The sequence below is a fragment of the Camponotus vicinus genome, unplaced genomic scaffold, assembly GCF_025532165.1.
Source record: "Camponotus vicinus isolate PSW18456_S1 unplaced genomic scaffold, iyCamVici1.0 SCAF_1, whole genome shotgun sequence".
In the NCBI taxonomy this organism is placed as follows: domain Eukaryota; kingdom Metazoa; phylum Arthropoda; class Insecta; order Hymenoptera; family Formicidae; genus Camponotus; species Camponotus vicinus.
In genome coordinates this window covers 1,704,897-1,721,474 of record NW_028141945.1, presented here as the reverse complement: position 1 = coordinate 1,721,474, position 16,578 = coordinate 1,704,897, and the positions used below count along the sequence as shown (strand labels likewise).

Below are 16,578 nucleotides of genomic sequence, written 5' to 3'. Positions count from 1 at the left end.
AAATTAAGATTATAAAAAAGAAATAATAAAGAATGTATCGCCACATCCGAATCAACACCCTGCCATCAGAGCACTACATTTAAAGTTTAATCGACGTTCGACGCGCGTGGCGTTTATGATAAATTATACCGCCACGCTGGTGTAATAATTTTTTGCCGACGATGCAATGCTGTAATCACCGATTACAACGCTGATATATAGGTTTGGAAATGATGATTCTCCGATTGAATGCATAATTGCCATCGCGGTGAGCGCGAAATAACAGCGCATCAGGCGTGATTCGGCGCGCGAGCTCTTTCTCCTCGAGCCTAATCGATCGGGCTTTTAAGACCTGCCAAACAGCAGGGTCGCGAACAGGGCCCCGAACGCAACCTCGAATTTGTCGGGGCACGTATGTGTGAACTACGAGGAAGATCTCGTCGTAGGTGGTCTCGATAACGACGTTGTACGGACGTATAGATGACTACTATAGGTAGTGTAAAGTCGTTTTAAAGGCTCGCACGCTCTTTCTCTCTCTTCCCGACTCAACGACTTAACTAGCTAACTTGTCCTAGCGTTTTATTTTCCTCCTCTCCACTTGCCGCACTACGCATTCGTCTATTAATGAAACGATTAGCCAGCTCTCCTCGCTAATTTTGCATCGATCGAGCGTCATTATTAACTGCCTTATCAACGTAATATACACACGACTCTAAGTGAAATTACACTCCATGACAAGAATTAAGTCATATTGATCAAGAATTTATACGCCACATCATCCTATAATATCCAAATATTAAAATAATGAAGTCTTTTTACGTAAAAGATATGCAAATTATATATTAAATAATGTAATAATAAATTAATTAAAAGATAAAATAAAATGGTAATCTAAATTGGTAATCAAAATGATAATCTAAAGCAAAGAAAAAAATGCACATCGAAACAGCAATGTAATAAAATTAATATTAATATAAATTTTTTGAATAATTTCTCCTAATGGATTCGATTAAAGATTTAAAGAGTGTAATCATTTACGCAATCAATAGATATCGGTACATCAGACAGAGCCATTATCTAAAGTGTTTGAACTTCAACGATTGTTTTTTACGGATGTACTTACTTGAGCAAAATTAAAAAATTATTCTTTTTATTATTCTTTTTATCAGTTTCCGTTTACTTGTGTTTCATCGTGATGATAAATCAAGCCTAACGATAAAACAGACAGCAGGAAAAATTAAAGGTAAAATAACTTTTATGTTTGTCCCGAGATAGCATAAACTCAGGCGTCAGTGACTTTTTCGTTGCCTTTCCCTTTCTCTTCCTGGATTACATACAACTATTAACGTATTGATTAGATAGAACGATATTCTTACGTAATATTACGTAACAATATCTTATTCGTTATCCTAATTACTCGATTATAAAGGGAAGCTAATCAAATTCTCGACGATATATCGGCAAGATTCGGCTATCTAGCCACGCAAAACGTCGTCACAACCACCGCGCATCTCGTTCATACTACACGTATGTCAATGACGTGCGGTAGATACTTGCCGGGCACTCCGTGGCTAAACATCCAGGCCGCCCGCGTCGTGAACTGAAGATGTTTGTTTGGTTTTCCCACGAAGAATGCCATCAAGCACTCTCGAAAGAGGCGACCGTGCACGTCGAGTGTCCGCGCGTTTCCAAGACCCGACACTTCGATCGCATCGTCCCCAAAGCACATCGTAGCTACGTTATACTAGGCGAGCGTTATACTAGGCAGAGAGCAAAGTTGTACAACCCCAAAGAGCGTATACCTGAACTTCGAGGAAAAACCGACTTTACGCGCACATTACGTGTTTCCTCCACCGTGTATTATAGTCTATTCATACAAAGTATGGAAATAAAATGAAGGCCTATAATTCGCTTTATCTAGGCACATATCGTCTATGTAATTTTCCACGAAAATCAAACAGCGACAATATATCTTTTTCGTACAGGCTGCATTTTACAATTTAAATGAAAATATTTTATGAATGATGACATAAAAATTACTGAATCGTTATAAAGAAGCGACTCAATAATTATAATGTCATCACTCGCAAAATATTAGCGGCAAATTGCACGCCATTCTATATGTTATCTACTTTCTGATCGTAATATTTGTTCATGTTATCGCATTAAAACAGCGGTTATGCAAATTTAAATGTTTTCTCCATATCTGTTTTATCATTGACTCATAAAATGGAGCAGACAGCACGGCCACGCACATAATGTGTGTATATGATTACGAAACATTTGATTATTTTAATTCTCTACTCGATAGCGTCTTATAAAATTAGTCAAGGCGATATCGGGAACAAGACGTTCGCTCGGGAACGGGTAGAAAATTGTGGGAAGAGCCGGGCACAATCGAACAGACATGAGTTCATGAATTTTTCAGGAGTCTCTACGGGGTCGTCGTCACTAAAAGTCGATATCTGCGGCAGAAATGCCACTGTTTGGTCTCTGTCCCGATCTCTCTATCCGTCTTAAAGAATGTAAAGCCATGCTAACTACATGTAGATTCTCATTCCATGCGGAGAGAGAGAGAGAGAGAGAAAATAAAACTTTATCTCACATAAGCTATGTTTAGTGTACTGGTTGCTGAATAACACGTATAAAACTTGGGCAAACTCTTTCTTATCCGTTACAATTCAATTGTTCAAAACAAGAGATAAAAAATCCAAAGGATATAATGATGAATTGTTGATATTTGATAGTGTTCTCTTTTCGTAACAAAGAAATAATCGCGAGATATGCACAAATTTCGTATGTAGTACATATCATAGTAATATTTTCATATATATTACACAATATTTTATATGAGATATCCAGATGTTAAATAATCTATCAAAAAATATATTAAAAGATAGCATAATGATAATTTAAATCTGAATAGAATTATGCATTAAAGAAAAGAATGTATGCTAATACATATAAAATTAACATTAATATTCGTGATAATTTCGAATAATTTCTATTGATTATATTGATTAAAAAAATTGATGTGATAAATTTCATATAATTCTTTCATTAATATATTCATTAAATATTTTATAAAAAAATTAAGCGGAGATAATACATATCAATTACTTCTTCAATTTATAATGAATTGTATTTGCATATCTTTTATTACCTTCGATCCAATTTACTTTCACGATTTTTCATACTTTTAATTTTAGCAATGATAAGCTTCTGCATACGAAACGTTTTATCTGAAAGGGTCATCGCAATGTAAGTGTATCGAATGAGCCAGTTCTCTCTTCCAGTGTTAATATTTCAACGAAATAATCTATGAAAAGACTAACTATACACCTCCTTCTCAGCCGAGATACGATTCTCGATAATGCAAGCAGAAAGAGCAACGACATCGATCATCTAAATATTTAGTCTCACGATCATTGACCTGTCCCAACCATCTCGTTCATAGACGTATCATCCTGTCTTAATCACATAGTATGCCGAGGACAAGAGATCCTACGCGATGTGTGTGCAATAACGATAACCTGACCGATGCAATGCGCATACGCCATCGAGAAGGGACGATAACGCATTGAAACCGTTATCGCCCTCGTATCGTGTTACAAGCCGAGACGATTCGTGACGCGGACGCGTGTCCGAGAGTCATTGTATACCCCCTCGCCTCCCTCGCCCTTTTATTCAGCGGCTTTACTGCTACCACGTTCGATGCAGTAGCGCTCAATGCGTATAAGAACCCTATCTAAGTTGGTATGCTTATTATCCGTCTATGATAGCTAGCGATAGCGGAATCATGAGAATACATGTGCGTAGAAAATATCGAAGGATATTGAAGCATTTATGTGCTTTGGAAGTATCGTAACTTTATTATACTCGTTAGACGCTCGAGTCATAAAATTTTACATTTACACAAATAAATATATGATATTTTTTGTATTTTTTTAATAGAATATATTTGTGTGATATAGTGTTTATAAAAAAAATAGCAAGCTTATTATAATCGAAAAATAGTGAATTCGGTAAAATATATATCACCATTAATGTTACATTTATCTCAACTATCTTTTCGCTGTAATACCGCAAAAATATTTGGCCTTATTCTATAAATAGAACTTTATATGCGTTAGCATTCTTGGCGACTTTCGTAATGTATGTTTTCGACCTGGAAACACATATGTTGCTTTCGCGAGGTGAACACGGTACGTAATAGCAACATTTACATGAACGAATAAAATTGTCCGAGCGTAAGATCTAAACGTGTGTCTATCAAGGCATTCCTCCCTCTTCCTTCTTCTTACCCTAACTGCAAAGACTAGCTTTTTCAAACCCGGCACCATCCCCTTAGAAGTTACGTGACAGGGTACCGAGTTCGATGCCCGACCAGAGGCGAGCTGGTGGAAATGCGGACAAAACAAGACGCGCTGCTCTCACGACAAGTCAGCGGAATAAAGTTTGCCCGGTGACGGCGGTGGTAGTGGTGGCGATGGTGGTGGTGGCGGCGCCCGAAAACTTGGGAAAACTCGAAGTCTTCCCTGGACCCGATTCGAGCGGGAGGACAGGGGGGTTTAAGCACGACGGTGATACGAGGGGGCGAATGTCGGTGGTGGCAATACTCTAAACTAAAGTCGATGGCCGCCGCTCTTTCGGGAGTTCTGGGTGGGTTGGGCGCGCACGATCAACTCGCCGAGTTCGATTTGTAAACAGGACTCTCAATAATGGAAGATTGTTATAACCCGACCGGCACAGTCCCCATCGTATGTTCCTCGAATAAAGAGAAGCAAGAGAACGGGAATAATACGTGAACGAACTTTAAGGTCGGATGATGCTCGCGAATAGAATGGTCTTTAACTGCGAAAAGTGCCGTTCGATAAAAGTTATTGGTTAAATTTATCATCATTTAGCGATACGCACGTATAATTCGATTGTTTTACAGCGAAGAGAGCTCGTATTAGTAAAAAAAAGTTTGTAATAAAAAAACAAATAAAAAAATATTTAATAACGAGCTATTTTTTGAGATTTCGCTATATTTTTTTCTATTTTAATTTTTCAATGATATTTTAATTTAATAGTACATTAATTTTTAATTATAATTTATGTATTATAGTAAATCATAATAAATTCAACTTCAAAAAATCAGTAACCTATAAATCAACCTATTTTCGTCCACTTGCTCTTTCAATTACGAAATAGATGCTTAAAAAAAAATACAAAATGCTCAAACATCTTCGGCGAGAAAAAGGCGATGATAGTTTTATAGCGTTCAACGTCATCAAATTAACCGCTAATCTCAACTCGTCCAGCCTCTCTATTTCATTCTCAGCGTACCTGTCATCGGCCGTGACGTGCCATTACGTAGCCACGGTAGAAAAGTTAATTGCCGCCGAAGCAAGCCCCTACACCAAGACACTCATTAGGTAGCTCCAGAGACCCAATGACGTCAGACCTGGTAACGAGGATATGGGGGCCGATGATTCCTATGTCGTCTACCCTTATGATGTCCGCGCGCATGGTGGCAGTCGATTCATCCGGACTTTCCGTCCTATTCATGCTACTTGACCGTTCATTGTGATTTACACGATCATTAACGATACCAACCAAATAGAAGGAGGCGCGAGTTAAGAGAGACAGAGAGAGCGAGAGAGAGATTTACGCCGTTTTGGAGGACACAGCTGTTTCTTATATCGCCCGCTTCATGGAGGATGTGCGATCTATCCAAGAACGAATCCTTTTACGAGCACTCTGACTCGTTGTTACGACGAACCGAAATGGAATTCAAACTCATCACGAATTGCCCGGCCAGTTAATCGTAGCCAATTAGTAAAACAACGGAAGAATTTATAGGCGCAGCCATAAATCATCCATGCAAATGTTAGATTTTACAACAGCAGAATTGTTTTTCTGCGAGGGCAGCGTACGTAGTCAACTATCGCGTGCAATATTTGATATAACAAATATAAAGAAATTATTTAATTGGAGTAATTAATCGAAAACAATTCTTTTAATTAATACATATCAAAATTGAAAATAATAATATTAAATAACACGATAAAATCAATGACAATTTCCATAAATATTTCTCATTCTTACGCGTCGCGATACGATGTTTTTCTCTCTCTCTCTCTCTCTTTCTCGTTTGTCTAACGGATCACCGCATCCAAGAAACGGGCTGATTAACTTTTTAATTGGAGCCCCACGCCCGGTAATTACAACCGTCGAACCTCTTATCCTTAGTCCTCGTACTTGGCGCAAGCGAGCGCGAGCAGACGTCCATGCCAGTTCGATAATACGCAAACTGGAAATCACCGTGCATGCACGTCCTCGTTGCCTGACATCATTTACTTTGGTCCGTGACGAACGACGCTCAACCACGTCGCTTTTATCCCGCCTTGTCACTACTATGTTGGTTTCAGACAGCGAGAGATGAGCTCGACTTGATACGGACGCGCCGAAGCAGGTGGACGAGAACAGAGACATAAAGGATCAAAAAAAAAGCCGAGCATACCGCACGGATGATTACGCGACGCGTATGACAAGGCCGATCGGCAGCGTGTGATTAAAGAGCTCGGAATCTCCAAAGCGATCCTTCGATCCCTCTTAGAGACGACACGACTCATTCCTTAGGAAGGATACTTAAATTTGATCGAGGGCCGCTAATATCAATATATCGTTCCATAATTTTATCAAAAATTATTATAAAAAAATATTCTTTTTCAATATAAAATCTAATTTAAGATCACCATATTTCCCGTGCAATGTTTTAATTTTATATCAATGTATAAGAAAAAGCATCAAATTAAATTTCAGCTAAAAGGCCTATCAAAAATTAAGTGCATAATATTTTTTATCTACCCAATCGATACTCAATTCACCACAAAACCCTTTAATTATCAATGTAAAATAACTTCATAATTAAACCTTCCACGTAATATGGGATCGATGTAGTATCAAGATATCGTAAGTATCCCTATTCATCCTTCGCGTGCGAGCGATTAAGTTTCCGAGGTCCTCGTACATGCCTGCGCATCCACGCAACGCGAAACGAAAGAGTTGATTTATTAGAGCGACGAAATGATCCTCATTACATCGCTCGTCTTCTTGACCGACCGGATTCTTGATTCAGACACCCGCTCATCTCGTAGCTCCGTTTCGACATCGGGATATCGTCGCATGTTCGTGATCGCATTAAAATTATCATGTAAGCGACGATTTCGCATAATTGCCGTATAAGTTGCAAACTTTCCAAAGCTTATTAGATACGAAGATGCGATAAGTGCGTATGTAAGTAATCTCTTACATCGTGACGAACCGGCGCGAATACTTAATAAAAGAGTATCGCAGCGATTTTGATATAAAACTCATTATTGGCGCAATAATTTTCGTGTGTAATTTTAACACGTCCTGTGAAATTGGGAAAATTTTAGTCGTTGATTCATTGAATTTTCGTTTGCGATAAAAAATAAATTTAAAAAAATGTAAAATATATAAAAATATATTTCTTCTAGAGAAACGAACTGAAAAAGAGAAATTAAAAAAAATCAATGATAGAGAACGTTCTTCGCTGAAGAGGGTAAAAATTTTTTAGTTAGGCTTATATAATACACTCCCCTTTTATATCCCGCTTATATAGTACACACGCAAACCTAGTGATATGCACGACACGTGCAGAGAATAATCGATCGGGGCTTCAAGTGTTTCTTCGTCACGTATCGAAGAACAATGAGCGCAAATTTCCTGCCATAGGCTGAAAAGCAATTTTCATTAATCTTCATATACTTCGCGAGGGTAAAAGCGGAATGTGCGGGCGACCTTTTTCACGTATTAACAAATAGAAGTGTACGTGTGTATTACATGAATGAATACGCACGTGGTGAACGCTATGTTTCTTCTGCGGCCGAATCTTGAATATTTTCTAGAAAAGCGATATTAAAGTCGTAATAACTCGGTCTTGATTCGCTCGTTCTCGGTTAACGACTATCAATGGTTGTCTCTTAAATCGAGTTTTGCGAGCCGAGAGATAGTAATAAAGAAAAAAAGCGCGGAACGTGAGTACGAAGTTTACTACTTCGTACATGGCATATGTCACATGGAGAGACGATTCAGTCGCCACAATTATTGCGCATCGAGAAAACCACATTGAACGCGTCGCAATCGAAGCATGTCGACTTTTATTTGCCGCAAGAGGTAAGGAACGTCGCGTCGATTCGGCCACGATCATCGATCATTCTTACGACTTTATGGATTTTGGTCCACGCGATTTACTTCCTCCTTCGATAATGGTGGACTTTAACACTTTGTCACCGGTTGCAAATTCAATTGCGGTTGAATGCCCCGAATAAATACGTCATGACCGCGATCGATTTACCAAGTCGCTCGGAAGGTAGTAAAATAAAAAGCAGGTTCATGGAACGAAATATTCAAAAAGGGCAAAAGCGAGATTATTCACGATATTCATATTAAGCTTATCGATCCTCCAATGCATTTAGAACAGATACATTAACGAGCGAATAACCGATTTTCCTATAATATTTCATGGAAAAACGAGGTCGCGATGTTTTCATAATTATTATATATAACTCTCAATTATAAATATCGTACTAGATATATTAAAAATATTATTTCAGATATTTACTATTTACTAAATCTTCATTCTAATTAATTTCTTATTTTACTAATTCTAAATTATTAATTATAATATAACACTCTCAATTAAATATCATGCTAGATATAATATATTAAAAATATTATTTCAGAGATATTTACTATTTACTGAATCATTCTAATTAATTTCTTATTTTACTAATTCTAAATTATTAATTATAATATAACACTCTCAATTAAATATCATGCTAGATATAATATATTAAAAATATTATTTCAGAGATATTTACTATTTACTGAATCATTCTAATTAATTTCTTATTTTATTAATTCTAAATTATTAATTATAATATAAGACTCTCAATTAAGTATCATGCTAGATATAATATATTAAAAATATTATTTCAGATATTTACTATTTACTGAATCTTCATTCTAATTAATTTTTTATTTTATTAATTCTAAATTATTAATTATAATATAACACTCTTAATTAAATATCATACTAGATATAATTTATTTATATTATTTATTTATATTAAAAATATTATTTCAGATATTTACTATTTACTGAATCAATCTAATTGATTTCTTATTTTATTAATTCTAAATTATTAATTATAATATAACACTCAATTAAATATCAAATATGCTAGATATAATATATTAAAAATATTATTTCAGACACATATTTGCCATTTATTTTATATAATTCTAATTAATTCCTTATTTTATTAATTATAAATTATAAACAGATTTCATATAGAGTCATACTGCGGATATATGCGGAAGCATCTTTACATATATATGTACATATTGTAGAATATATATGTGCACCGTTCAGATAACCTGGTAGCCCAAGTGGTTCACGAGAGAGAAGCATATAGGGACACTCGTTCCCATAAGCAAAACTCCCGTCTCTCCTTCCGCGAGAACGGGGAGAACACGCAATTCCAAGGGATTAGACGTCACTTGATACCTGTTCGGCTTATGTCCCGTAACGTACACCGGATGTAGAAATGTCCTGAGCCAGCGCATTGCTTTTACCCGCAGCTACCTAATAGCCAGTGGTAGCGTTCAGTCGCCTCCACTACTACATGTCATGACGGAAGGAAGGGGCGCTCTTGCGATCCTTGCCTCGAGCTTAGAACTCAATCCGACCGAGGAGGGTCTAGCACCGACCACCGCGCACGAAGCACGAACAAATTAACTGGCACGCGTGATTCGCCTGTAGCTCTTGAAAGTACGATTACAAAGTAAAATATTTGACAAAATTTTTTTTAGAAATTTGTGCTAAAGAAAAATAACATTTTTAACACGCACTTATCATTCAAGCCAAAATCTTAATTTTCAAACACTGTTAATTTTCCGCAGGGTTTTTATTATTCAAAATAAATAATGTATGGGATCTTTAAGATCGACCAAAAAATCACCTCAATGAATAATCTCTAAAATTCGAATTTGTGCAAAAAAGTTGATCTCTTTTAAATACATTTACTGTCGATTAAAAAAAAAACATTGCCTATAATCATTGTTAATATTTAAATTGTCAATATCTGCAAAGATTATACGATAATGTACTTAAATGTACGCCCTCAATGCGGTAAAAATATTTCTCTGTCTATCGAATAGAAAGGCGGCTTCACATATGCCGCTGACTGCGATTGCAATTTCTCTTAAATATCGATTTCGATGCAAGTCATAACACGTGTTATCGCAGGTTATACTTAGCGGCTTGTACGTATGTATTCTGCTAGGCTTCCAAGCAATTCTCCGTACGAACCGAAAGAATGAATACTTATGCGTATAGGAGAGAGTACCAGACTTATGTACGCACACGGTACGCGGGGTGTTATATTACTTTCATACTGTATTTGTCGTGTGGCCGGACCTACCAGTTCACGATTGCGAGTAATTTCTACGTCGTTAAGTCGCTGGTTGGACTTTCATCGTCAAAAGATAGCAAGGTTAAATTATTGTATTAACATAAAAGAAAGTGGACTGAAGTCTAATATAAATATTTAAGTAAAGTATTTTTACATTTCATATAAGATACATAAAAGATCTAAATATGAATAAAAATTTAATATGTAACAATAATTAAACTATGAATTTAAAAAAATGCTTTGGGAAATATCGAGAAAAAGCTTTCAGGTAAAAGTATAATAATAATACGTAAAAATTGTTCTTCCAAAGAAATAACGATACTTTTTATTAAAAGCAATGCGATTGCATGCTATATATGAAGTCTCAATGTAAATATCCTTGCACATTTATGGCTTTAAAGTAGTTGGACGAATCGAAGGTACTGTATGTTGCACCTGCCATAATCGCAGGGCAGTTTTGCTTGTAAACGAATGCCTTTACTTAACACGTTATCGTGCCTAGTAATTGACCAAATTACCGATAAGGGGTTGCTAGGAAAATCACGTTCGTTCTCTTGGCCGTTAACTAGCCTACTTATGTTAGACGCTTTAGAATGTTTGTCCCTCATTTGGATACGATAATATCGAACATGGATATTTTGTTAAGTTTTGTAATAAGTAAATTTCGTAAAATTCGAAAAACGATTTTATAGACCAGACAGAATGAAAAAATTAATTATTCATAAAATATGTATAATATTAATTGATTATTAATCAATTACGATAATAATTAGTCATCACTAACTCATTAATTAATCATCAATTATAGTATTAATTATGTGAACGTAATGTAACGCACATTGATTGGAAATAATCCATTCTGCGAATTCGATTTTAATATTAAATGAGTAAAAAGTTCGAAGAATATCCATAGATATTTATTTGTTCGATGAAACTCTGTCGCAATAATATTCGATATCAAACATTGTGATGCAAGATAGATAATATCATTACCGCGATCTTTTTTTTTCCTGATTGAATTGTATCCACGCCTATATATATAAATGCTATTCGATATATTATTGTAATCAACACGCAATAATAATAAAATGGATAATATTCTACTACTTTTACATTCTACCACACCATTCTACATTATTCTTCAATCCGCATTAATATAAGGACTCTACAAATGCAAATTTTAACGAATCAAAATATATTTCGTTAAGTTTTTCGTTATTTTTAGATATTTTCTCGTTTTTAATCTTTTCTTTAAATATTTCTTTTTTGTTAAATAAATTAGGTGTAATAATTTTCGCGCATGCAAAAAAAATTATTAAACGATTAAAAATGATTTATAACATAATTAGCAAAATGTAATTTTGCTTTTTCTATACAACATAAATATTTCACAATATCTATACTTGTGTAGAAAAGAATCCATCTGTATATACGCTGTCGAAATGTTATACATGATGCTTTACCTCGCAAAATATGCCTTAAAGATATTTTATTAAAGAAATGATGGAAACGATTGGACATGAAATATCCATGGATTTCTTTAACAAGGTCTAAGAATGAATTACGTACCAAAATGCATCACGTACAGTCATCAGCCCCGCTAAAATCTTTCCTATGTTCGCTTATTATTCACGTTAGCATACGCTTCGTCGCGAATTTACAATATTTGCACATCGTAGATCGAGCTTTCATGAGCTGTTCCATAAAGAAAAATTTGCAAAGATTTTTCATAAAATGTTAATATTAATTTTCGCGTGGTGATAAAACGCCACTATTATTTAACTATCTTTATATTTGCATAAAAAAGATATAAGTGTCTAATTTTAATGGTAATTATTAGTAGGCAATTAAATCTGATTAAAACCGAGGCTGTTAATTAAAAAAAAATCGCAAATAAATGTGAATAAAAGAGTCCAATTATCCTGATTAATCATTATTAATCTATTTAAAATTCATTGTACCTATTCAATGGATGTAAGGTGCGTGCAGACAAAAATCGCCCATCCATTACTGGAAAATACGATAAAAGCCAACGAGTCGTGAAAGGTCCCAGAATCGCGAGGCGTATGACCATACGGCGTAACGAATGCTGTCACTCAGGTCGAAGCAGGGGATAATTCCCTGCGATTCAGATATTGAGCGCCATACAGCGCAAAATAAATGACCCGCGTTACATACGTTAAACCGTACCGCCCGCGAATGAAATATCGAAAAAGTGCCGGTAATTATAAGGATCAGCAGCAGAATAAATCGGAATGCGGATAATGGTTCTGCGTGATAATGGCGTAAAAAAAATTACAATATGATTTTACAAGACAAAGAAGAATATTCGGACACACGTTTGATATCAATTTGTCATTGACAGAAAAATTTTTCATCGGTTTGCAACGATTGATCAAATATAAAATATGGTGATTTGCATAAATAGGGAGGAGAAAAAGAGAAGAAAATAAAGAAAAAAGATAAAAAGAGTATCGAGTATCATTGTCTAATCACGCGGAGCTCACCCGAAAAATATTTTAATTACGCATTTTCCTTATCTAAAATATGCCTCATTATCGCTGACGTGTGATCTGATTTTTCTCGCTGACAACTTTGCCGCCTTCTGATAATCAAAGTGGCGGAATTCCGAATGATCGAGTGTTTATTCGATAAAAAGCAAGCAATCTTGGTCGCCGTCTTCCTAGACTGATCAGAGCCTCGATCTGGAGAGCAGAATTGAGCGATTTGTTGCGACAGTGTGTCGCCTATGAAATCGAAACCTATTCGCGCAGATCTCTGATAAGTCGGAGTGTCCCACTTAATGATTCGAAAGTCCAGTTGATATTTTTTAATTCGTATATTTAGGTGAAGATGCGAGAGAGAGAGAGAGAGAGAGAGAGAGAGAGATGTTTAGATTAATATATATATATCTCTCTTTCGCGATTTAAAACAAGTCGAGAATCGCTGAAAAATTTTGCTGCGCGAAAAATATTAACAGTAATAGAGCAATTATTATTTAAATTGATTAATATTATCTAAGTGTATATTTTTAATTCATATTCAAATAACTACTAAATTTTTACGAAAACAATTAATTAATAAACACGAGAATCATAATAAAGAAATATCTAATATATTATAATTATATTATAATAAAATATATCATGGGACACATGCAAGAGAGCAGAATAAAGAGGTAAAGATCAAAGGACTAAAGATGCTGAATTCAATGCATACACAAGCCGCAAATGTGTATGCAGCACCGTGAAATTCCCTACCTAACGTGAACAACCGTTGGCTCGAAAGGGTATGGCTTTTCGTTAGCCGACTGCAAATCGTGTCAAGGTCCTGTCGGTTACGTTCATCTGCAGGGGTTACTGGTAACGTAACGAAGGGGTGATTGAGTACCGCTGTTTGAGACCGTTATTCAGCAACGGTGCAAATAAATTAAAAGTGATACTTTAAAAGAGATGGAAGCTCCATTTTTTCTCCTTTAAGCATCTCATGCAAATTAAAATGTAATCTCATTCCAAGAGATCTCGAGGTAATTATAATGCAGATTATTATCGGAAGAATGGCTATTTTCGTACATATAACATCAGGGAAGAAGGGCCTGCAAGAGGAGAGAGAGTCGATCTTCTCCCTTAAACTATTCCAGTAGCATACACTGCGCTCGCAACGGATACCGTTATACAAGCGTTGTCGTACCTGTCTGAGGTAGGACTTGTCTCTTACCGTATTTGAACATAACTGCGCTTTAAAATCGACACGATTTTTCGGGTCCACTCGTTGCTTTACCGTCTCATGTTGAAAAATTCCACGAAAAATTTGTGTCTCAAAATGAACACGTTTTTTTAGACTATTTTCTCAGACTCATCGCGCGTTTACGGATCTAACTTTTATTTTAAAATCAAGCACGTTTTTCGACCAAACAAAATCTGCTGTAATTGCATTATTTTTTTTTACATTAATATTATTATCACGAAGAGACTTCAATCGATCTCGAGCAAATCCGCGTATCGATATGTTTAATCTAAATGAAATCTTAAAACCGAATTGTGATTATTACAGTAAAGAGTTTACTCGAGGAACACGTGCATATAACGTCACAAATGATAAGCTGCGAATCGTAAAGAGGGAGAAGCTTATCTTGTTTAAAATAAAAATTAAAATGTATGAGAATAATTTAATAAATACGCAAATAATAAATATATTACCATCAATATTCAATCAATATCATTACTCATATGTATACGAGTCATGTTATATACACGTGCGTGCCTACGTGTATTTAATGCGATTATTAAAATCCTTTCATTCAATTATTGAATTACACATGTTACAATTTCGTCTCGCAAGCTTTGCCGTTTTCTCGTTTTTTCATCTCGTTTATCCGTCGCTAAAGCGCACGTGAACTTTGACAAACAAGCCCGCCGCGAGATACGCATCAATCACGATCCCGCGCGTGTAAACAACTTACATTTGGTTCCGCGTTAGACGACGTGGATTGACGAGATCGTGAAGGAACCGCGTGATCCGAGGCGGACGTCATCCCAGTATTCGTGTACGAGTACCTTTGTCAGCTCGGAGCCAGGATCATTCACCCACCGTCGTCGTCGTCGTCGTCGTCGCGAACGCAATTGCGCGACCACTACTACCACCACCGATAACAATAACAACAACAACACCGCACGTAGCACCAGCACGCGAATCACAAGAGGAATAAATTTTCTTTTTTTTCGCGAATTTTGTGGACGCACGCGTGTGTACGATCCTCGAGGATATACGAGGGGGAGGATGACTCAAGTGTCGGTGTAGTGTGGCGGGAATGCCGAGATCGTCCTATCGTCCGATCCCCTCGGAATCATCTTAACTCGATCGATTCGCGCACGACTCGATCGAGAGAAATATACGCGAGGCGCGCGAGCCTCCTCTCGTCGACGATCCGATGGAGCAACGCGATCGCGCGCAAACTCTGTTCGTCTTATTATGTTTCTCTCTCTGTTTTTCTCATATTAAAAAAAAATCACACTCACGTGCTAAGAGTGAGACGCATCCAGGCGCGTTTGCGTCAGCAGCGTCGACGCATTGCGTCGGGCTGGCCTCCGGGAGCTGCTTTTAAAATCCTCGCATCTAACGACGCCGCTGTCCCTCTTTGTCACTCTTTGCCTCCTCGTGGCTCACTTCGCGCTTCACTTTTGCGATTCTTCCGATCGAGCCCGATCGACGGACGCTCGATTGTTCGCGCACAGAGTTGTTGTTACACACTACCTCGATATCGATACCAGGAGTAAATTCCGAGTCGCTCCGAAGCCAGGCGTTCACCGTCGCGTCACTATCGCGTCTGCGGCACTGCTTGTATTACACACAGGCACCGGTGCTGTTAACCGAGCGAATCGCGTTAATGGCAGCTGCACGTCACGAGACACAATCGCGCATATTCAAGCGAGTCCGCTTGATCGTGCGAAACTTGTCGTTCATCACCCCGATAATGGGAACGATCAAGAACGAACAATGGCAACGAGAGCGTGCTCTCGAGACCAGCGGTGGTCGACGACAACGTGGCCGGTACGTCAAGTCGCTTGGAAGCGCGCCAACGTTCTATCGTCGAGGCAGGGATGGCGGCGACTACGCGCGCGAACGTAGCCAACTTCACGGTACTCTGGAAAACGCGCGGGAAGGAAACTCGCGCTCTTGTCGGCGCGACGCGCGATCAACCCTTAGGAGCGATCGCGCCCTTCGTCGCGCGCGGAGGGAGGAAGGGACGGAGGAGGCCGCGAGATACAGGCGGATAGATGCATCCGGATCGTTCAACGTAACGACTACGACGACGACAATGCGACGGACACGACCGTAACACGCGTAGCACGACGGTAAGATACAACAACAGTGCCGCTCGTCGTGTATCCCGACGGCTCGAAGACGCGCAAGTCAGCCCCACTAGTGTCGGCTCGTCGGCTTACCTGGCCGCTCGCCTGCCTCGCCGCCGCCGCTCGCCTAGAGTGTACCCCCACCCCTCTCGCGCCACCCCTCCACTCGTATGGTACACGAGGCTGCCCCTCCATCTCGGCGCGCTCTTTTCCCTACTCCTCCTTTTGTCTCTCTCTCACGGCATGCAATCCCCCCG

At 37.7% G+C, this 16,578-nt stretch overlaps 1 protein-coding gene across 5 annotated transcripts in view; it reads right to left on the bottom strand.

The window, feature by feature from the left end:
- LOC145967355 (fibroblast growth factor 18) overlaps positions 1-16,578 on the bottom strand; it is a 134,836-nt gene that overhangs the window by 41,796 nt on the left and 76,462 nt on the right. Inside the window, exon 1 of one of the 5 annotated variants that reach the window (XM_083092189.1) lies at positions 15,488-16,471. The exons of 3 other annotated variants lie outside the window; for them this stretch is intronic. In XM_083092189.1, the coding sequence (XP_082948315.1) occupies positions 15,488-15,507 (20 nt within the window). In that variant the 5' untranslated portion in view covers positions 15,508-16,471. Of the gene's footprint in view, positions 1-14,931; positions 15,468-15,487; positions 16,472-16,578 lie in introns of those variants that run through there. One more of the 5 variants, XM_083092201.1, reaches the window with a different exon arrangement.